General features: G+C 50.2%; 1 protein-coding gene across 2 annotated transcripts in view; it reads left to right on the top strand.

Annotated features, from left to right (window-relative positions):
• Nucleotides 1-6: 6 nt before the first annotated feature.
• Nucleotides 7-23,573, top strand: part of CELF6 (CUGBP Elav-like family member 6) — a 29,038-nt gene continuing 5,471 nt past the window's right edge. Inside the window, exons 1-6 of one of the 2 annotated variants that reach the window (XM_021706132.1) lie at nucleotides 7-225; nucleotides 4,101-4,183; nucleotides 14,393-14,441; nucleotides 22,893-23,021; nucleotides 23,129-23,208; nucleotides 23,376-23,519. In XM_021706132.1, coding sequence (XP_021561807.1) covers nucleotides 48-225; nucleotides 4,101-4,183; nucleotides 14,393-14,441; nucleotides 22,893-23,021; nucleotides 23,129-23,208; nucleotides 23,376-23,519 — 663 coding nt within the window. In that variant the 5' untranslated portion in view covers nucleotides 7-47. Of the gene's footprint in view, nucleotides 226-4,100; nucleotides 4,184-13,096; nucleotides 13,259-14,392; nucleotides 14,442-22,892; nucleotides 23,022-23,128; nucleotides 23,209-23,375; nucleotides 23,520-23,573 lie in introns of those variants that run through there. The other variant, XM_008072841.1, reaches the window with a different exon arrangement.

Here is a 23,573-nt window from a genome sequence, read left to right as displayed (position 1 = left end):
GCCCCGGCCCGCGCCTGGGCTTCAGCACCGCGGACAGCGGCGTCGGCATGAGCGGGCTCAACCCGGGTCCCGCCGTGCCCATGAAGGACCACGACGCCATCAAGCTCTTCGTGGGGCAGATCCCGCGGGGCTTGGACGAGCAGGACCTCAAGCCGCTGTTCGAGGAGTTCGGCCGCATCTACGAGCTGACGGTGCTGAAGGACCGGCTCACCGGCCTCCACAAAGGTGCGCGGGGTCAGCCCAGCCCAGCCCAGCCCAGCCCAGCAGCCCCAATCCGATTAGAGTGCGGCCCGGCCCAACCCCAGCCCCAGCCCCAGCCCCACCTAGAGCTTGTCTAACACCAGTCCAGTGTCAGCCCCGCATCAGCCCAGCCCCCTTCCCAGATCGCAGAGCCCCTAACCCAGAATTTTCTCTCCTCCCTCTGGTCATCACTCTGGTGCCCTAATAGGCGCTCCACTCTAACCTCCAAATCCTCAGCCTCCAAATTCTCGACCTCTCACACCCCAACAGTCCCCGTCTTTCAGATGAACCTCTCTGCTATCCCTCTCATCAGATATCCCAAATTTTGGAATGTGGAAACTTATTCCATCTTCTAGATCTCGAATACTCTCAGTCTCCCAATCCCTGGACCCAAGCATTCCTGAACCCTCCCTCTGGTGCCAGCCACCCAACCCAGGCCTCTCCACCCACACGCTTATTTTGGACTTGTACCCCTCCTTCTGGCCTCCAAGTCCAGTCAACCCTAGAGCCTTCTTTTGACTCTCAGACTGCCAACCTAAAACCCCACAGACCCAAACTCTCCCCTTCTTCAGATCCCAGGCCTGACTAACTCACAAAATTCAATTCACCTCCCACGGGGCCCTCAGTTCAAATATCCCCCTCATGTTTGACACGAACCCGGATCTCTCCTACCGTTTGCCAGAATCTCAACACTCTCCACCTCTTCTGATTTGAATCTGTAACGGTGACCTCAGTTGGGAATTCCTGCCACTCTGTGTCCCTTCATCTTAGGTTTCCTTCAGCTGAATCCACACTTCTTTCATCCCTTAATCCCCAGGCTCCTGCACCTCTTCTTTGCTCCTCCCCAATCCTCTTTACGACTTCCTTCTTTCCTTCCTTCACAGGCTGGTCCCAGACCAGAGCACTCTCAGGGTGGGTCAGGCTGAAGAGGCAGAAGGGGACCTTCTCCCCACCCTTGCTAAAGAGACAGAGGCACCACAGTCCTGTCCGGCCACACCCCTTTCTTCCTGTAGAGAGAGGGAGGAGGCTTGTTTACATGCAGAAAAGTCTGTCCAGGCAGGGCTGGAGTAAGAGCCAGAGTTACATGTTGTGCATGGGCAGAAGAAGGGGAGATGATTTGAGGAGAAACACCCTTATTTTCCCCCACTGCCCTCCAACCACCACCATGCTGTGGTTTCAGGTTTTTGTGGGGAAGGGTCACCAACTCTCCTCCATGATCTTCCTAAGAGAGGAGTGGTGGGCCTTGGGTAACAGCTGAAGGTACCTTCTTAAGGGCAGAGAACTGGAGCCAGACCACCACCTCTTTTCAAATGGGAGGCCTTGTGGGGTTCCTTTAACACACTAATAAAGGGGCTTCGAGAAAATGCCCATAGAAAGGCTGAGACCATCTGGATAGGGGTGCAGCTTCCACTTTTTGGGTTGTGGTTATGTTAAAGGAAGAATGAAAGGACAAGACTACAGCATCCAGACTCCTTCTGATTCAGTCCAGCTGCCTTCCTGCCTGTCTGTCCATCCTTCTATAGCAACTTGTTTTCTTATTTTCTAGACATTGATCTCAGATGTAAGTACAAAGGCAATCTTTGTAGGCCATCTGCACAATAAGGGAAATGGATCGAATACCTTGAATTCTCTCTCAAACACTATCAGAATCTCTGAACTTTCCCCTCATCCTCTCTCTCCATTTAGCTCTAATTCTTACTGTTTGTTGGTTTTTTTCATTCATGTGTTTCTCAAGCTGTGTTTCTCTGTCTTTTCTTCCCTTCATTCTTCCATCCCCATCCCGTAGTTCACACAGGATCTCATTAGGCAGCCCGTGAGCCTTTCAGAAAGGCACCCCTGCCTGGTTCTGACATCAGATGACGTGGCTTGGTGGTAGAAGACAGAGCAGGAATGTCAGTGGAATCAGGTGTTTGGTGATTTATTTCCAAGCCAACCCACAGCTCTCCAAAGCAAGTGTCACTTTGCAAGATGATTGTGGAGGGTCTCCAAGTCAACATCTACTCATCCTCTCCCCAACAACAGTGACGTCTGAAAACTGAAGTGACTCATTTTCCTCTTGATGGCTGGGTATTGAGATATGGTGCTTTGAAAACAACTCCAGCCTGGGAGTTGGGAAATTCCAAACCCTGTCCTGCCACTGACGCATTCTCTGGGCTTCAGTTTCCCTGTTGATATAATAAGAGTTTGGCCCAGGAGTTCTCCCAGGTCCCTTTAACTCAATGAATGGCAGACAGTCAACCCATCTTAAGGGGACAGCCACATGGAAAATATCAGAAAAAAAGTGTTCCCATTTGCCTTTCTAGTCTGCTGAGGGCTGAGGTCTAAGTGGAAAACTGCACCAAGTTCCTAATGGCATCCCACATCTCTTCCTTCGGTCCCCCTACACTCAGAAAGCTCTTTTTTTTTTTTTTTTTTTTTTTTTTTTTGTCAGAGCCTCACTCTGTCACCCAAGCTGGAGTGCAGTGACACAATCATGGCCACTGCAGCCTCAACCTGCTGGGTTCAGGTGATCCTTCTGCCTCAGCTTTCCAAGTAGCTGGAACCACAGGTGTGCACCACAATGCCTGGTTGTCAGAAGGCTCTTTTTAAAAACACAGATCTAATTGTGTAACAATCTGCTTTAAACCCTTTGGAGTGGTTCTCCATTGCACTCATGAAAAACAAAACCCAACAGAGGCCTTCCGTGCTTCATAAGATTCAATGCCTGCATGCCTTGCTGGTCACTCTGCCCTGCCTGCCAGCCTCCAAGCACTCTCGCCTTCTCCCCATCTCCCCAATACACTGAATTTTATATTTAGTCTTTGCATATGCTGTTCTCTGAAATTATCACCACCTTTTGTGTTATCTGGTTCTTAAGGACTCAATGTTCTTGTTCCTGTGGACTCGTGTCTTCTTTGAGACATTCCTAATGCTTTGGACCCAACCAGGTGTCCTCCCCAATTTCTTCTCTAATCCCCATGAGGACAAGAGAGGTGTCTGTCTTATTGCCACACGATCTCCAAACCCATTATAATGCCTCACCATAATAAATAAGCGATCCATAGATATTTTCTAAATGAATGAGTGCCCAGTGACTGTGGAAAATAAGGAATCCTTGCTTCAGTGCTTCCTAGCAGACTACAGGTCCTGGGACTGAGCAAAGAAGGGATAGGCCTGACCCTCTGGCTCAACTCAGGTCCCTTTCCTGCCCCATATTTGCTGGCCCTTTTAGAGGAGCAAGATTTGGGGCACAATAACCCTTTAAGAGGCCCCATCTTGAAGCCCTGAGAGAGTTGACAGATCAAACTCCTTGGGCAGGTTTAGGGGATTCTGGAAGCTCACACCTGGGGGAGGCCTTTAAACCAGCCCCATCTTCTAAGCCTCAAACCAATCCATTCCTTGCCTTCCAGCTTGGGGCTGGAGATCCCTGGGGTTGGCCCCAACCCTTATTTCCGTCTTCTGCCTCCTCCTACCTGAGGAGGGTTGGAAAGTAATTGAGGCCGATTCTAGGAGACTCCATGAGTATGAATCCAAAAAGAAAGGGGATGTCTGTGTTCGAGATGAAGGGAAAGTTCCTCAGGGAGATTTAACCTCAACAGGACCATGGTTGGAGTGAACTGAGGAGATGCGAGTTTGTATAAGCATGTGACAGGGTGTGGGCAAGAGGCCAGGAACAGTGAAAGGGAGCCAGAGTCTGTGACACAGGACCCCAGCTGCATGAAGACCCTCCCTAGAGAAGTTGGGAGGCAGAGAAGTTTCTTTAGAAGCAGGGTCCTTGTTCCAAGGAGAGTGGCCTTCATTCTGTCAACTTAATGGAGTCTTTCAAAGAAGAGCATTTGGGGGCTTCAGAAAACTTCCTGAGCCAGCCTCTTCCTCCTCAGGCTGTGCCTTCCTCACCTACTGCGCCCGAGACTCTGCTCTCAAGGCCCAGAGTGCACTGCACGAGCAGAAGACCCTGCCAGGGGTAAGTTCTCTAGGGTTGGGGGAATGGAAGCACCTTGGGTGGGGGATGATGCCCTGTGTGCATGCCAAAGCAGCCCATGGGGGCTGAGTTGCAACTAGGAGCTAGAAGCACACTCATCCTTCCAGGGGAGGGCTTGTCTGTGCCTTGAGCAGCTTCAAGTTCCTATGGCACTCAATCTTCTGTCTCAAAAAAATGTGCTCAAGACCTTTAGGCCAGGTGTTCCACCCTATCTCATAGGAGAAGCGTCAGTGTTGTGGGCTAAGCTAGAGTTTGTTCGCCTTGGCTAAAATCATGGTTTCAAGTGTCATTTGTCACTGGTGTGAGCAGGTAAATGGTCTGGAGACTCAGCTGGGGTGGTGTCCCATTTTCTCCAGTCCTAAGTTCCTTGATGGCACGTTCCTCTAGTCCTCTTCCTGTGATTTTTTTTTGGGGGGGAGGCATGGTGCTTTGACTCACAAAGACTGTCTTCCCTCCACACTGCAAAGACTTGGCTAAAGTTAGAGGAGACCCAACTCTCTGGGTAGCCGAGCTTTTGCGCGTGAATGGTACCTGGTCTGGTCTTGGTTAATGGGTAATCAGGAGAAAAGACAAAGTGGTACCCTCTGATCATGTAGTCGAAAGAAGTGGTGACTGTGAGGCACTAGCATGGGTTCTCCAGGAGCAAGTCATGCTAGACAGCCTCATTTTCTTGAGTCCAATGAGTGGTGCGTCAGAACAGACAGCTACTGAAATGCATGAGGGGCCAAACCTGGAGTTATGTCCAGTTCTAGGCTCCAGATTTAAGAGGGTCATGAACCTACCAGAAAGAGACCAGGATGAAGTAAGGACACACAATGTATTGTGGGATGACAGCTTGAAGGAACTGGGAACATTTAGCTGGAGAAGTGGGGTTTAGTAAGACTTTAATAGGAAGGCATCATCATATAATATTTAAAAGTACTAGTTTTCAAGTCTCACTGACCCGAGTTCGAATCCCAGTTCTGTGTCTTAAGATACATTCATTGAACTCTTGAGTTTCAATTTTCTTGTATATGAGGATGATGAGGATTACTTGCAAATTAGCATGTGCCTGCCACAGAGCAAGATCTCAAACAGTGTTACTGTTGGGGAGGGGGTAACCCCCTTAGGATTCTGGAGAAGGATTTGTTTGTTTATGCATGGCCCAGAAGGCAGGATCAGGATCTGTGAATATAAGAACAGACACTAACTTCAGCTCAGTATAAAGAAGTCCCTTCTTTGAATTGGAGCTGACCAGGAATAGAGCAGGCTTTGCCATGAGCTGATCAAGCTGTTGCTAGGAGCTGAGCACAGTGGCTCACCCCTGTAATCCAAGCATTTTGGGAGGCCAAAGTGGGAAGATTGCTTGAGGCCAAGAGTCCAAGACCAGCCTGGGCAACAAAGCGAGACAAAAAGTAGAAAAATTAGCCGGGTGTGGTGGCATGTCTGTAGCCCCAGCTACTGAAGGAGTAGGATCGCTTGAGCCCAGGGTTTGAGGCTGTGGTGAGCCATGATTTTGCCACTGCACTTCAGCCTGGGTGACAGAGCAAAAACCTGTCAAAAACGAGAATGAGAGAGAGGAACAAGAGGAAGAGGAGGAGGAGGAGGAACAGGAGAAGGAGGAGAAAAAGGAAAAGGAGAGAAGACACTCGTGCAGTGGCTCACGCCTGTAATCCTAGCACTTTGGGGTGCTGAGGCAAGAGATTGCTTGAGCCCACAGGTTCAAGACCAGCCTGGGCAACATGGCAGGACCTCATCTCTACAGTAAGTCAAAAAATTAGTCAGGTGTCATGGTGCCCCCTTGTAGTTCCAGCTACTTGGAAGGCTGAAGTGAAAGGATCACCTGAGGCCAGCAGGTCGAGGCTGTGGCTTGCTACAGAGGCATGCCACTGCATTCCAGCCTAGGTGACAGAGTGAAAACTCAAAAAAAGAAGAAGCAGAAAAAGGAAAAAAGTCAATACTGGGGTGTCAGAACCTAAAACCAATCTCAGTAACTAAAGCACCTCGAGCCTCGCTCTTGGGGGCCCAGGGCCCAAGAGCACCAGCTTCTCACTGTCACTCGTCCTCTGTGTGCAGCTCTGGGGTCAGACAGACCTCGGCATGAATCCAGGCCCCACGACTCACCAGCTCTGACCTTGGGCAAATCTTTACCGCTAAGCCTCAGTTTTCTCATCTTTATAACTGAAACTCATAGGGTTGTGGGAATGGTTAAATGAGTGAAGTTATATAAGGTGCTTAACACTTCTTGGCAGAAAAACGGGTTAGCTGGTGGTGGTAGTGATCGTAACAGTAATAGTAACAGCAGCATTAGTAGGAGTATGAAAAGGCATCATTCATCTAACCATGAGAGCACATGACTTCTGCTGAACTGAGCCAATGAGACAAGCTGTGACGTTCTGTGTGGGAAGCAGTGTGGCAAGGGCACAGAGACAGAAGGAAGGAGCAGGTGGCTGTGACATGGCACTGAGACTCTGGGGTAGACCCATGTGGTCATGGTCCAAACTGGAGAGAAGCTCTACAGAAGGCAGTGGTTGAAGAGGAAACTTTGAATGCCAGGATGAGGGGCTTGGACTTTATCCCAAAAGCAAATGAAAAGCACTAAAAAAAATTAAGATGAACTTTGGAAGAAAAAAGACTCTCCTCCATGAAACTCAGGGCTCTGCTAGATGAGGGGTTCCTGGGGAGTTCTCTGAGGTTGAGGGTGCTGGAGACCAGGACTGTGAAGACCTTAGGGGACTGGGAGAATTTCTGAGGAAGAAAAGCAATATAGTCAGTGTTTCTAGCACTTTGCATGTTTTGTCATTTAATCCCCTGTAAAAAAAGTTATTACTATTCCTATTTTACTCAGGAAACTGAGTCATAGAAATCAAGTGGGCCAGGCTCAGTGGCTCATTTCTGTAATCCTAGCACTTTGAGAGACTGAGACGGGAGGATTGCTTGCGCCCAGGAGTTCAAGACCAGCCTGGGCAACATCATGAGACCCCTTCTCTATATATTATTTTTTATTTTGGGGATCATTGTCTCACTATGTTGCCCAGACTGGAGTGTGGTGGCATGATCATGGATCACTGCAGCCTCGAGCTCCTGAGCTCAAGTAGTCCTCCTCATCAGCCTCCTGAGTAGCTAGGACTACAGGTGCGTGCCACCATGCCCAGCTCTCTCTCTCGTTAGAAAAAAATCAAGTGACTTCCCCAAGGTCATATAACTACTGTGGCAAGATCTGAAATTTGAGGCCAGTTAATCTGGCTCCAGAACTCATTCACTTACCCACTGCACTGTTACCTGATCCAACCTGGTACCAGACAGGGGTCTTAGGTTCTGGAGAGAATTGTGACTGGGGACAGCTTCCCCCTTCTACTCTTTCATCTGCAGGTCCCCACCGTGGCCTGGTTTCCTCTGGTACTGGCAGGATTGACTCTCTTCACTCTCCCCAGCTTAATAAAGTGAAAATTAATATTTAATTATTCTCCTAAATGGAAATCGATGGACGAGTTGGCCAGCCCCAGCAATGTCCCTGCCATCGATCTTTCCTGGGCCTGCCAGGGTCAGCAGCAACTTTAGTCACCTGGCCTCGGGCCTGCCAGTATGGGGGGAGAAGGGTGTCCAGCTCTCTGTAGGCACTGGGTCCTGGGTACAGCTGCCACCTGCTGGAGAAGCAGAGACAAGACTTCAATCTGAGCTCCCACTGGAGTCTGGCACAACTGTCACCATGGGACCAGGAGTGGCTGGGTGAAACCCCAGAGGGAAAGCCTGGACCCCCTGGGGGAAATTCCATGGGACCCTATGGGCCGCACTTCCTCCTGACTCCTCTCCACTTGCCCCTGCCAATTTCTGTTCCCTGTGAAAGCACATCTGTCCTCCCACTTCCCCCCACCTCCTGCAGCTTCTTCCCCATGAAGTTGGACACCCTTCTTCTTCTTCTTCCTTTTTTTTTTTTTTTTTGAGTTGGAGCCTGTCATCCAGGCTGGAGTGCAGTGGCGTGCTCACAGCCACTGCAACCTCCACCTGCTGGGTTCAGGCAATCCTTCCACTTCAGCCTTCCAAGTAGCTGGAATGACAGGTGGGCACCATCATGGTCAGCTAACTTTTTTGATTTATTATAGAGATTAAGTCTCGGCATGTTGCCTGGGCTTTTCTCAAACCTTTGGGCTCAGGCAGTCCTCTTGCCTTAGCTTCCCAAAGTTCTGGGATTACAGGCATGAGCCACCATGCCCAGACATTGGACCCCCTTCTTTTAGCCTCACTTTAGGCTTCAGAATCCATCCAAGAAAGGTGAAGCCCCACCTCAGCCCTACCTCCTGGGGTTCTGAGGGTGCTCCCTCATTTGTCTATCTCTCCCTGCTCATGACCTCCCTTCCTTTAGGAAGCCATCCCTTCAAACACTGCGCAGGAGGCAGACGCAACTAAGTAGGAAAGGGGTTTGGTTTCACAGGTCATGCCCTGCACAGAGCAGCTCAGGTAGAGAGAGCAAACGGGACAGGAATCCTGCCAGGTTCTATGGGCCATCATCTCAGGGCTCTGTCAGCCCAGAGGAGGGGGCACATTCTTTCTTGTTCATCCTGGGGTTGGAAGTGCCTTTGTGTAACTCACACAGAGGGACTTTGTGTGCTAGGAATGGCTCCAGGAACAAGTCTGAATCTTGGCCCTCAAGGGGTTTCCAGTCCGGAACTGAGTCTCATTAATGGTGTCTCACTGGGGCTTGCATCTGGGTGCATAAAAGATGCGTCAGGTGTGGGGAGGGAGGTGATGATTTGCAGAGGAGATGCACTCTGAGCTGGAACATGATCATATTCCATCATATTTGAGGATCTAGAAGGCTGAAAGACATTTTGGGATAAGGTGGAAACTGGCAGGGAAACTGTCCAGCAAAGCCAGCTGTGGCGCCACCTGATGAAGGGAATTGTGGATGCCTGGCAGCAGGAGAGGCAAGATTCATAGCTTCCGCTGCCAGTCTTGGGGTCCAGTTTTTATCTGGAGGCTGGCAGTGGGGATGGGGGAAAGGAATGGGAGGAGACGTGAGTGGATTTTAAACAAGGAAACTTGAGGGACTGGTTTTTTGTTTTTGTTTTTTGTTTTTTGAAGTGGGAGTCTCACTCTGTCACCTAGGCTAGAGAGCAGTGGCACGCTCATGGCCACTGCAGCCTCGACCTGCTGGGTTCAGGCAATCTTTCTGCCTCAGCCTTCCAAGTAGCCACCATCTCTGGCTAATTTTTTTATTTATTGTAGAGACAAGGTCTCACCAAGTTGCCCAGTCTGGTCTTGAACCCCTGGGCTCAGGCAATCCTCTTGCCTCTGCCTCCCAAAGTGCTGGTATTACAGGCGTGAGCCACTGCGCCTGGCCAAGGGACTGACTTTGAAAGATCACTATGGTTGTGGTATGACTGAGCTAGAGAGAAAACGACACTGCAGGCGGGTGGCCCTTGAGGACACAGTTGCTTGAGTGCAGGTGGATGGTGATGCTGGCTTAGGGCTGGAGACAGTGCAGGAAAGGGGCGAGGTGGTGGACTCCAAGCTGCCTGGAATGTCCATATTGATTCCAGAAGCGCCAGGACTGGACAGTGGATTGAACTAGAGGAGGGGATGGGGAAGAACAAAGTTCTCAGATGATGAAGTTTGCTTTTCTCCATCCCACTCTTGCCTGCACCTCCTGACCAGGCTCCCAGGCCCACCAGTGGTCCTTTCTTTGGGGAGGATCTGATCCACACTCTTCCCATGGGCAATGTGAGGGTGTGGGCGTGCAGTGAAGGGACTCATTGGCATCAGGACAGAAAAGCCTGAAGAAGATAGTGCTGAGCCCAAAGGCAAGGATTTTAGACAAGTTCAGCAGAAAGTTGAGGTGGGCACTCAGAAGGACCAGGACCCCATGCGTGTGTGTCTGCACTGCCTCTGACCGTCCCCACTTCATTGCCTGGAGCAGGCCATTCTCTCTGACATCATTCCCTTGATTTTCCCTCCAGGGCTGGGCCCTGAAGCAGACATAGGCCTGGACTCCACCTGAGAAACTCTCAAGGGAACAGGAGACAGGCAAGAGCTCACCTGAAGTCCCATGACAAGTTCTTGGCCCAGGAGGCAATATCCTCTTTTCCTCATGGGGAATCCTGATTGCCTCACCCGTTCCCATGTACCTCCCCTGCTATGGCAGGAACGAGGCTTGGGAGGGCTATCCAGGAAGCTCACATGGGCAGCTCTCTTTCTCCTCCAGCCACACATGATGTACCTAAGTCCCAGGTGTTCTCCATAACCACTGCCCTGAGGGGACTGAAGGCTCAGAGTCTAGGGGATCATTGCTCTCTCCAACTCTGTCCTTATCTTCTTGGGCTCCTTCTCTGGGGACTTCCTTATACCTCCAAACTTCCAAGCTCCTACCTTCCACAAATCTCAAGCCACGAGCCTGGAAGTCAGCCAACATCCCTGCCTCTCCTTGGTCCCCACATACAATAGAACCATACCCCAGCCAATTCTTCCTACACATGTCTTGATTCTGTTCATTTCCTTCTATCCAGGTCACCCTCACCTCTTTCCTGTGTCAGTGATCTTCCTGCCCCATCACTCCCTTTCCAGGTTTTTCTCTGCATAGTGACAGCTTACAGGAACTTTCCTGAGACAAAACTGACTAGACCACTCCCCTATTTGAAATCCTTCCCTGGATCCTCATCGCCTTCAAAATACAACAAACTTGACTGGGTGCAGTGGTTTACACCTGTAATCCCAGCACTTTGGGAAGTGGAGGCAAGAGAATTGTCTGAGCTCAGGAGTTTGAGATCAGCCTGGGTAACTTGGCAATTCCTCATCTCTACAATAAATCAAAAAATTAGCCGAGTGTGGTGGTGCATGCTTGTAGTTCCTGCTACTTGGAAGGCTGAGGCAGAAGGATTGCCTCAGTCCAGCAGGTCGAGGTTGTGGTGCCATGAGTGTGCCACTGCACTCCAGCCTAAGCAACAGAGTGAGACTCCAACTCAAAAAAAAAAGAAGAAAAATACAACAAAGTCAAAATTCCTTGATGTGGTTTTCACAGCCTGCCCTGGCCTTGCCCCTGCCTACCTTTCAGTTTCATCTCCTTCCATTAAAAAGAAACAAGCTTATATCTAGTGCACCTAGCCGTTGTCATTGTCACCACAAGCCTGAAACGTAGGCTCATGATTCCTCCCTTTACAAATCTAAATACTCAGAGACCTTAGACAAGTGGCCAGGGATAGAGCCAGGACTCAAATCCACATCTATATGGCTTGCTTGAAAGCGGTTTGTTCTACCCTGGCACCCTCCCTACCAGGTGCTCCCCAGAGTCCTTTATCCTTCCATCCTGCAGCTCTCTGTCCATCCTGCAGACATCTGGATCGCCCAGCCGCCAGCTCAACCTCTCCCGTTGTCTCCACATGACCAGTGCCCCCAGTCCTGCAAGACCCAGGTCAAAGGCTGCATCCTTTGTGAAGCTTTCCCTGAGTCAACCTCTCCAGCCTTTCCCACAGCTCATGACCTTGCACTCCCCCAAGGCCCTGGGCCCTCCACCTCATTATTTGTGTTCATGCCTTAAGAATGGAGTTGAACAGCACAATGCAAAAATCATGGTCATCCGCGACATACAGGCTGGGGGCAAATCCCAGCCCAACTGCTCACCCATCCTGTGATCTCATCTCCTTCAGCCTCAGCTTTCTCATTGGGAATATGGGGCCAAGGGCATTCCCTTGCAGGGTGGTTGGAAGGATTTAGAGACAACATATATAAAGTGCTCCCAGGAAAGCCTGGCACAGAGCAGACTCTCAGGAAATGGTGGCATCATCTTCCCCTCTGTGAAACTATGAGGAGAGGGTCCCCACCTAGGTCATCACTGTCTCCCCTGAGATGCCCAGCCTGAGGCTCATCACAGAGTTCAGTAAATGCCAACAGCAGCTCTAAGTGGTGGAAGACCCAGGCCAGGCCCATGGAGGGCCGTGTGCATGCCACCTGATGCCACTCTCCAATGAAGGGTATTGGCGTGGAGGGGAGAGGGAAGGGGCACTCCCAGAGCATCAGTGAGCTCCATCTCCCAGGAAACCCACCTGGGAGGTAGCTGCCATGGCGACCGCTGCTGTCACATGGGCCCATCACTCTAGGCGCCAGAGAGAAATTCTCAGGATATATTTAAGAACTGATAAAATAATGATGGTTTGCTCCCCCTCACTGCCCCCACCCCAAACTTCTACTCCTCTCTCTGTCTTCCCTACCAGGCTTCCCCCTGCCTCTCCTGTACCTGCGCCCTGACCCTCCCATCCCCTTACTTTCTTCCCATCAGTAATTCTCTGTCCTTGCCCCTTCTAGGTCTGTCTCTTTCTCTCACACCATTTCTGTCTTCCCGTGTTTCTCCATCTCTCCCTGTGTCTCTGCTCTCTATGGCTGTCTCTTGGTCTTTCCTTCACAATCGCAGGTGGCCATGCCCAGGGACGGGCCCTGTCCTCCTGGTCCCTGGTCCAGGCCAGTCCAGGCCTATCCAGCTCGCCCTGATCTGCTTGGATTGATCTGTCATCCCCTCTAGACTGCAACCTGAGTCCTGTCGGTGTCTCGGCCCCCACCCACAGCCTGGTACACTGTGGGTGCTCCACCACCAGCGGGTGGGTGTGTCAGAGCCCTGGGTGGGAGGGGGACTGCATTGGCTTAGGCTCGGCCTGTTTTCCTTTCCTTTTTTTATTTTTTAAAGTAAGTCCTCCCTACCCCTCCCATCCCCAAATTTGATCCAAAGGAAATTGCTCAACTGTGACTGCCAGGGCGTTGCCATAGTTACTGGGTAGCACTTGTGGCTATGGTAACAGGAAGCTGCCTGTTGTCTCGGCAACGAGCACATTGGTAAGGGATGGAGTGGCCCCTGATTGGTGCAGAAACAGTGCGTTTCCTGAGGGGAGGGGGTCAGATCATCACCTTCTCAGGCCAGATGGGCACCAGCACCCCTTCCTCCATGAACGGGAAGGCCGCTGTTCCTTCCTCCCGGCACTCAGCTGCCCACCCCCCAACAATACTTCCTCACACGCACCCAGCTCTTGGCAGTTTACAAAGACCTTTCTCGTCCCCATTACCTCATGTGATCCCCACAACACCCATGAGAGGAAGGTGAGATGGGGATTCAACCATGAATTCACTCAGGGTGGTTGGGGGCTGGGAGGGGGTATATATTGAAATCACCTAGGGGCTTTTTCAGATGATACAGTGCCCCAACGTAAGCATCTAATATGGCTCCTAGGTGATTCTCATCCACCCCTGATCAGGGAACCCCTGAATTAAAAGGTGAAGTTGGTTGGAGGGGGGATGGGATGGAGGGAGAAGCCAAACTGTTCTCAGGTTTATTGCTCGGGGGACCGGGAGGATCAGGTGCAGGCAAACAGAGGAGCTCTGGTTTGGAGGTGTTGAGCAAAGGGGCCCGTGAGACTTTCCAGTGGGGATGTCCAGCAAGCAGCTGGGAACATGGGTCTAAAAGCTCAGAAGAGGCTGTGGGCTGGGGATACAGAGCTCTGAGTCATTCCCGTGGGGACAGTAGCTGAGGCTGAGGGTGTGGGTAAGACTAGCTAGCCAGAACTGGTCAGGCAGAACAGGACGAGGAGGCAGACAAGGGCCGAGGATGGGCCCCACGGAAAACTCCAGCAGCCTTGGGGGCAGGGGATCCCAGGAGGGGTTGGAGGGTGTGAGTGTGGAGATTACAGTGACACAGAATCTTCGGGGATGTCTCCCCATTCGAGAGAGGGTGGCTTACTTAAAGTCATACAACCATCAAATGACAGCGTCGAGGGTAGATAGTACTAAGTCTGATTCTCAGATTGTTTCCTCTGAATGACACAAAGCATTCCATCCTTGGTTTTAGACATAAAACACAGGTCTGCAGTGTCAATTCCACCCTCACACCCAATGCCTCTCACTCAAAACCTTAAAGTAAGTCCAGAAGCCAGAGGGACGGGCCTCACCTTGTCCCTGCCCAGGGCCCCAGGAGGGAGAACCTAGTAGTCGTTGCATCCCACCCTGTGCTTGTCACTGAGCTCCTGTCATCCATCCCTTCTGGTTTCAGCACCTTCTAAATTCTTGGGTTCAAGGAAGGGATCTTGGGAAAGTCTATAATCCCAGTGTGGGCGTGGTGGAGTGCAGAGTTGAGAGAGGCTAGGACTCAGATCCTAAGGAGTCTAGGAGTGGAGAAGCCAGGGCTCCAGGACCTGGCAGTCATGCTGAATGGGTGTGTGTTGGTCCTGTGTCTTTCAGATGAATCGTCCGATCCAAGTGAAACCCGCTGCCAGTGAGGGCCGAGGAGGTAACGTCTTTGTCTGACCAACCTCAGGGTGTCGCCCACGTAGGGGATGGTGGGCCCACATGGGGAGCCAGTCCTACCTGTGGCATATTGCTGGAGCCACCCTGGACCAAGGGGACAGGTGGGGGTCAGCGTTGTTCAGCCCCAGAAAAAGCTCAGGCATCCCTGCTTAGACCAAGGAATGATGGGGCTTTGGGTTGCTCAGATCCAGGAGAGGCAAGAAGAACCGAGGCAGATGCTGGCACCAGTGGAAGGGAGCTCTTGCCACCTCACCCGGGAGAGGTCATTTATGTTTTGCCAAGTAGCACTTCCAAGGTTTTTTTTTTTTAAGAATCAGGCCAGGAGGTGGGCGCGGTGGCTCATGCCTATAATCCCAGCACTTTGGGAGGTGGAGGTGCCAGGCAACTTGGTGAGAATTTGTCGCTACAGTAAATAAAAAATTAGCTGGGCGTGGTGGTGCACACCTGGTGGCACACACCTGTAGTCCCACCTACTCAGGAGGCTGAAACAGAAGGATTGCCTGAGCCCAGCAGGTGGAGGCTGTGGTGGCCGTGAGCGTGCCATAGCACTCCAGCCTGGGCAACAGAGTGAAATGCCCACTCAAAAAAAAAAAAAAAAAGAATTGGAGGGGTCAGTAGCCCTACTTTCTACCACCCAGCAGGATCCTGACCAGTTTTCATGCTAGAAGTGCAAGGCTGGCTTCTGGTATCAGTACTTAGTGTTTTTCTTGTCCTTGGATCTTGTATCATTCATGCCTGTCGCCCTCCCTAATGTCTGCTGACTCCCTTGGGTAAGGCTCTCTCCCGCCTTTCTTGAGGTCAGCCATGGCTTTGTTGGTGAAAGAAACACCCAGGATCAGGGAGTGAATGGAGACCAACTGATAGTACATTTTTTGGTTCCTACTAATTCTGCCTGTCCTCTCAGATTTTATGCTCAATGTCCTTACCCAGATGGGTGGGGGGGTTCTGGTGGCTTCGTGGTTCCATTGTGGAGTTCATCCCTCCAAGAAATACTTCCTCCATCCTTTTAGACTCTCACTTCTGGTCTCTGACTCTTGATATCTGTTAAGATGTTCCCACCCCAGTTAGTCTCCTCCCCCTGGCCACACATGCTTTCCCCTCTCATGATTTTCAGACAGGTTTTTGAGACATTCCAGGCTGCAGGCAAAACCTCTGGTTCATGAGTCCCAAGAATTTCTGCTCCTTGGGAAACTTTGCTGGATATCAGGGCCATTGTTGACCATCTTCTAAGGCCTGCCAACAAACAAGAGACAGTCCCACAGCTGCGAGGCCAACTAAGAGAACATGAGTGAGCTGAGAAGCAGACAGACTGGGCTGTTGTTTATTCAACCACCGACTGACACCTTCTGAGTAACTCACTCCACATTAAGAATACAGATGTGAGCTGAGCACACTGGCACCTGGCCTTGTGAAGCTCAGAGGCCATGAAGGGATACAGACAAGTAAACAAAGGGTCTCAATGCAGTGTGATCCCTGCTTTTCAGGAAGTCCATAGGAAATTGTGGGGACATAAACAAGGGACACCTAACCCAGCATGGGTTTCTAGAGGGAGTCATATTTAAGCTGAGATCTCACGAATGAACAGGAAGTAACCACATAGAGAACAGAGGAGAGAGGAAGTAATAGTCTCAGGCAAAGGGAATAATATCATGTTCGCAGGCCTGGGAGCTCAGAAGAGCATGGTGTACCTGGGAGTCAGTGTTCAGGAATGAGTTCTGGGGTTGCAGGAGTGAGTCACCACATCCAGTCCACACAGAAGTGGTTAGTGTTTTTGTTGTTGTTGTTTTGAGTTGGAGTCTCACTCTGTCCCCCAAGTTGGAGTGCAGTGGCATGCTTATGGCCATCACAGCCTCGACCTGCTGGGCTCAGGCAATCCTTCCTCCTTAGCCTTCCAAGTAGCTGGAACTACAGGCACGTACCACCATGCCCGGCTCATTTTTTAATTTATTGTAGAGACAAGGTCTCATCAAGTTGCCCAGGTTGGTCTCAAACCCCTGGACTCAGGCAATCCTTTTGCCTCCACCTCCCAAAATGCTGGGATTATAAGCGTGAGCCACTGAGCTCAGCTTGTGTGTGTGTGTGTGTGTGTGTGTGTGTGTGTGTGTATTGCCCTCTAATGGATCCTCCTTACAATGTTTAATTTTGTTGTATTAATAGTCCCATTTATTTATTTTTACTTGTATTACCTGTGCTTTTGGTGTCATTACCAAGAAATCATTGCCAAATCCAGTCATGAGGTTTTTCTCCTCTAATTGTTTTCCTACGCATTCTATAGCTTTAACTCTCACATTTAAGACTCTGATTCATTTTCCATTCATTTTTTTATATGGTGTAAGTTAGGGGTCTAACTTCATTTTTTTGCATGTAGATATACAGTTTTCCCCACTCCACTTGTCGAAGAGACTGTCGTTTCTCCATTGCATGGTTTTGTCATCCTCGTTGAAAATCATTTGACAATATATGTGAGAGCTTATTTCCAGGGTTTCTATTCTATTCCATTGGTTTATATGTCTCTCTTTTTGCCAGTACCACAGTTTTGATTACTGCAACTTTGCAATAAGCCTTGAAATCAGGAAGTTGTTATTTTTTCAAGATTCTTGGCTATTCAGGGTTCCTTGAGATTCCACCTGAATTTTAGGATGGATTTTTCTATTTCTGCAGAAAAATGCCAATAAGACTTTGATAGAGATTACATTAAATCTGTAGGTCACTTTGAGTAGCACTGACATCTTAACAATATTAAATCTTCCAACACATAAACACAGGATGTCTTTCCATTTATTTGTGTCACCTTCATTTCTTTCAGCCACATTTTGTAGTTTTCAGTGAACGAGTCTTTTGTCTCCTGGGTTAAGTTGATTACTAAGTATTTTATTCTTCTTCGTGCTTCTAGACTTGCTTACTTAATTTTCATCTCAGATTGTTCATTGCTAATATATCGAAATGCAGTTGATTTTTATCTTGCAGCTTTGCTGAATTTGCATACTAGTTCTAATGGTTTTGCATGTGTGTGGAATTAGAAGGCCCTCTTGATGGCTGTCAGTTCTGGCCAGGCCTGAGTATTTCCTTCACTCATTTTCCCAGCCTTCCTTGGCTTTATATGCTGCATATAGCTTTATATGCTGCATATAGTAGTGACTAAGAAAACCAGGCAAAACATATTTTGCTACTACTACTGCCATCAGCAGGACTTTCTGCGTGGGTATTTTGCCTGAAAGGTGGACCTGTATTTTTAGGATGTGTTTGATGCTTAGCACCCCAAGGCTAGGGTCTCTTCCTATGCCATCCCTACAATCATGCCATCCCACTAACATGGAGATGAGTAGGCATGAGTGGCCTTGAAACCAGAAACTTAGACACCTCATTCATTTCTTTGGACCAGTTTTCCTTTTTTTGAGTTGGAGTCTCACTCTGTCACCCAAGTTGGAGTGCAGTAGCACACTCATGGCCACTGCATCCTCAACCTGTTGGACTCAGGCGATTCTTCTGTCTCACCCTTCCAAGTAGCTGGAACTACAGGTGTGCACCACCACACCCAGCTAATTTTGGGGTTTATTGTAGAGATGAGGTCTCGCCAAGTTGCCCAGGCTGGTCTCAAACCCTCAGGCAATCCTCTCACCTTGGCCTCCCAAAGTGCTGGGATTATAGGTATGAGCCACTGGGCCTGGCCCAGTTTTTTCTGAACATCCTGGTGCCCCTCCTGAAGAAGATTCCGCTAAGATTACTGGGCTCTCAACCCCATCATTTGCTGCATTAGAGCCCAACCTGTATGAGCAGCTGTACAAGGCAGCTTCATTGCGATGGGCCTTTGGGAGCCTAAACCACTTGTTTTGGGTTCAAAAAACATTGGTAGAAGAGCAAGGAAGACACAGGTTGCCAACAGGAGTTGCAGTCAACTGTGTGGCTTCCCATGTCTCCACCCTACACTGATGCTGCCTTCCAGTTCCTTACACTCCAGGAAGGCTGAACCTCCATGATATTTCCATCTTTCTGGAGACTTACCCACCAACTATAGGATGCTTTTATCCAGACATTTCTGACCTACCTCTGGTACCATCCTCTTTTCACCAAATTAACAAAGTTTGACCCAGAGGAAATTAAAGTATCTGGGCTATATTCCATTACATCTTTCTCTGGGGGGCACTGATCGGCTGTCAGAATCTTCAGGGTTATGGATTTGGGGACTACTTTCTGGAGTCCTGGCTGTACTTCTCTTTGACCAGGTCTCTTAAGAGGCTCATGGTCACTACCTGAGGCTCACAGTCACTATAACTCAGCTCATCTTGGTGTCAAACACCATCAAGTTTCTTGTAAAGTGGCAAAGAGAAGATCAGGATTCAAGGTGATTCTTGGGAACGGCAGCATAGAGCTCAGCCCATAGTGGGTACTCATTTCAATTTCAGATCCTGTATACCTCAGTAGTCCAGAACCATAAAGTCAGTATCCTGCTATGGAAATGGACATTCTTAACTGGAGAGATTCTCATTGAAAAGTTATATCAGAGAATTTTATGGGCCACGACACGCGCTTGAACTGATCACCATCAGCAGAAAGTTCAGGAGCCAGACAAGAGGAAGAGCATCTGATGTTGATGACTTTGCCTTCAGGAGGAAGAGCTGATGAGGGATCAGATCACCACTGTCCAGACAAACCTCTTTCCTGTCTCGGGGGTGCCATCTCAGTCTGTGATATCTCTCTTCCTATATAAGGCTACCTGGTTGCTGGCCCATGTGTGTGGCATGACATCTTATCTGGGTGCCATCACCACCTTGCAGACCCTATTCAATGACACAACTGCACTATGAGGGGGACCCAAAAAAACCGGAATTATCTTTTTGGAGGGTAGGTCCCTTGTAGTACAGCCTTCCCCTACTAGATAAGGTTTCTAGGAATCAATAGGCATCGGTATACTAGCTAGCATTGTGAGAAGCTGCATTTGGTCTCAGTGAATTTTTTTTGGTGAGTCTTTCAGCATGTTTGCCCATTTCATGATGGGTGATTTACGATCACACCCACCCACATCACGCTGAGTGCCCAGAAGTTTTTGACAGAAAACAGCAAGGTCCTCATGCCCTACCCTTCCTATTCACCCAATCTTGCCCCCAGTGATTTTTTGTTTTGTTTTCCCTGATGAAAAAAATCCTCAAAGGGGAATGTTTTGCCAATGTGGAAGAAGTGAAACAAAAAATAGCAGAAACACTAAAAGACATCAAAATGGACAAGTTAAAAACTGTTTTGAGCAGTAGGAAAAGCATATTGATAGGTGGATTGCATCAAAGAGTATTCTGAAGGTGACTGAAGTTTAAAAATGTAACAATAAATACACATTTTTTTTTTTTTTTGAGTTGGAGTCTCACTGTCGCCCAGACTGGAGTGTAGTGGCACATTCCTGGCCACCGCAGCCTCGATCTGCTGGGCTCCGGCGATCCTTCCGCCTCAGCCTTCCAAGTAGCTGGAACTACAGGCACACGCTACCACGCCCAGCTAATTTTTTTGATTTATTGTAGAGATGAGGTCTTGCCTGCCCAGGCGGGTCTCAAACCCCCGGGCTCAGGTAATCCACTCAACTCAGCTTCCCAAAGGCGCAGGATTACAGGCTGAGCCACCGAGCCCAGCAATACACAATTTTTTATAAATAAATTCTGATTTTTTGGGGTCTCCCCCCCTTGTATAAATTAAAGCATTGGGACTGTGGAGACTTGAGGGTCTTCTCCAGCCTTCCCCAGGTCTTCTGCAGCCACATGGGCATACCTCAGTGTCACAGCTCAGAAAGATAACACAGTCTTCATGGGTTTGAGTTTCTGACCAAATGGAGTCCAGCCTCCAATGTCAAGGCAAAACCATCAACATCAGATTGGACAAGAGATTCCTGAAAGCCCTTTCCTGTCTTCTCAGGTTCCTGAACAGGATAATCTCAGATCCCCCTTCATTCATGATTTGGAACTCTGTTCTGTGTTCTCAATCAGTGGTTTCAAAGGGTTTTCCTTGGAGCCCCCCCAGGTAGTATTAGGTGAGGATCAAGGAGGAGGAAGTCCAGGTGCCCCCCTCCAACCTTTGTCTTCAATCAGTGCAGTGTGCTTTTCTCTTACATTTTAAACTTCATCCTAATATTTTTGTTAGAACAATGTATCCTACTGAGTTTTTTTAAAAGATTGGGAAACCAGCAATCTGCTCTAAGGGCACTGCTCTGTGACTAACAACCCCAGAAGCAAAGCATTTCTCCCCCAGACAGTACTCTCACTGCAGAAGGTCGGCAATGAGACCATTGCACCTTCTCTAGAATTCCTGCCACAAGTACATTCTCCCTCCCCTCCCAGGATCTCTGGGCAGTTCCCCTCTGGACAGAGGGTAGGATTCTGCTAAAACTCATTCTGCCTGTCCTGGATGAACTGCGGCCCCTGCTTCCCATACAGACATGGCACCAACAGACAGACACCTCAGGACCCCCAGGGCAGCCTAGGCTGACCCCCACAGCAGACAGGTGAAATGTGGACATGCACACAGCCTTGTCAGAGATACCTCAGCTGCTGACTTTAGCCTATTTTTCTTTCACTGCCATTCAGGCTCTGGCCTATGATTCCCACCAACCTTGCCCCCCTGCACTCAGAATCCAGGGACTCCCAACTGCCTAGCTAAGCCAGTCAAGCAGTAGAGGAATTTGGGATGTGTTTTCCTGAGCTTCATTCTGTAGCCCAGGCTGTAGTGCAGTGGCATGCTCATGGCCATTGCAGCCTTGATCTGCTGGGTTCAGGCGATCCTTCTGCCTCAGCCTTCCAAGTAGCTGGAACCACAGGCATGTGCCACCACATCCAGCTAATTTTTTATTTATTGTAGAGACGAGCTTTCACCAAGTTGCCTAGGCTGGTCTCAAACCCCTGGGCTCAGGCAATCCTCTCTTCTCTGCCTCCCAAAGTGCTGGGATGACAAGGCATGAGCCACTGTGCCGGTTAGCTCCAGGATCTTGAAGATGAAGCCTGAAGCCAGATTCCCTCCTACCCATTCTCTCCCAATTTGTATTGCTCTCTACGTGGTCAAGACCCATCCCAAATTCAGAGACTTTCCTTGGTGCAGAAAGGAACCAGCTTTTCACAGCAGACCCTGCAGGCTGGGCCTGTCTACCCCAGGCTCCCAGATAGTGCTCCCTAGGCCTAGCTAGCTGGATGTGCCTCAAAGCCCTGGTTTCCAGCCTTAGCTCTCCAGCTTTCTTTGGGGACATAGACTCGGCTTGCGGCATCTTTCCCACGTCCCTGCCACTCCATAGAAAGGGTGGACACAGGGAGGGAGCCAGGTCTACAGGCAGAACTTGTTCTCTCACAGCGTGAATATTTGGGGAGAGCTCAGGACAGGAAGACAGGAGAAGTTAGGAGACAAGAGTTCAGAGAGGGCCCTGGAAGCTTGCTGAGGGGATGGGACGGTAGAGGTAGGAGTGAAGGAAAGGGGTCAGGCTCAGCAAAGGTAGTGGGGAAAATGCTTATGTCAAAGGCTCAGAAAACCACACCTCCTGCTCTCTGTAGGCCTTGGAGGGGGACCCAGGTTTGCTTCGAGGCTGAGAGTGAGGATTCATCATTCTAGTACTCAGTGCCTGGGGGTGAGGCAGTAAGGTGAGAAAACAGCTTTCTGTGCTGTTTTTAAATGCAGAACCCTCCTTGATTTGAGCAGGAAAGGCACTGATTCCAGCCACTGTCACCAGGCTGACCAACTAGGATGTATTTCTCTTCTCTGGACCCAGACTGAATGCAATACCTCACCTTAACACCCCAGACATGGTCTGAAATAGCATTTCCCAAACTCTAAGAACAGAAAGAGCAAACAGAGCCTGGGCGCAGTAGCTCACATCTGTAATCCCAGCACTTTGGGAGGCCAAGGTGGGTGGATTGCTTGAGCCCAGGTGTTCAAGGCCAGCCTAGTCAACATAGCACAAACTCATCTCTAAATAAATAGATAAATAAAAATCTAAAAATTAAACCGGGCGTGGTGGCGTGCACCGGTAGTCCCAACTATTCGGGATGCTGAAATGGAAGCATCGTCTGAGCCCAGAAGGTCGAGGCTGCCGTGAGCTACGATTGTCATAATCATGCCACTACATTACAGTCTGGATGACAGAATGAGACCTTGACTCAGAAAAGAAAAAGAAGAGCAAACATTAAAAATGATGTCTATAAGGCTCTCCGTAGCCAAAGACATTGAGACTGCCTCACTTCCCACAAGAGCAGCGATGAGCCTCTCCAGGGAATCTGAGCTGAGTTTCCTTCCTCCAGATCTTCCTGCAGGTCCTCCTGCCCCTGAGAGAAATCCAACCTTGGAGCCCAGGGCCTTCTCACTCCCCACAATTCCCAGAGTTAGACTGGTGAGCTGCTTTCCTAAGTTCCTCAGGCTACTCTGGAGAGTCTAGGAAGACTTGGGGTCCCCAGGTTATTCCTGGCTTTGTCCCCAGAGGACCGGAAGCTGTTTGTGGGGATGCTGGGCAAGCAGCAGGGTGAGGAGGATGTCAGACGCCTGTTCCAGCCCTTCGGCCACATCGAGGAGTGCACCGTGCTGCGGAGCCCGGATGGCACTAGTAAAGGTGACCTGAGATGACCCCGAGATTCCCTGGTGACCCTTGTTCACTCTGGGCCTCATGACCCTTTGGCCCCTGCGGCTTGAGCCTCCGATCCCTCTATCTTGCCCCAGGCTGTGCCTTTGTGAAGTTCGGGAGTCAAGGGGAAGCTCAGGCGGCCATCCAGGGTCTACACGGCAGCCGGACCATGGCGGTGAGGGCGGGTGCCCGGGCCTAGGGTGAGGCCAGTGGGGCGGGGACGGGCTCCTCCTGCCCATGTGCACTCGGTGCCCCGGGAAAGGGCCCGATGGGGCAGGCACTCAGCCCAGGGCTGGGGCCGGAGTCGGGGCTGGTCACCGCGGCCTCCCCTGCCCTGCCCAGGGCGCCTCGTCCAGCCTGGTGGTCAAGCTGGCAGACACGGACCGGGAGCGCGCGCTGCGGCGGATGCAGCAGATGGCAGGCCAGCTGGGCGCCTTCCACCCCGCGCCCCTGCCGCTGGGGGCCTGCGGCGCCTACACCACCGCGGTACGTGCCCACACCGGCGAGGCGAGGCGGGGTGGTGATGGCTGGGCTGGACCA

This window comes from Carlito syrichta, unplaced genomic scaffold (assembly GCF_000164805.1).
Source record: "Carlito syrichta isolate Samal-C Ts95f unplaced genomic scaffold, Tarsius_syrichta-2.0.1 Scaffold115619, whole genome shotgun sequence".
NCBI classification, from domain to species: domain Eukaryota; kingdom Metazoa; phylum Chordata; class Mammalia; order Primates; family Tarsiidae; genus Carlito; species Carlito syrichta.
The sequence above is the reverse complement of the archived record's forward strand: the minus strand, read 5'-3'. Positions and strand labels throughout refer to the sequence as shown.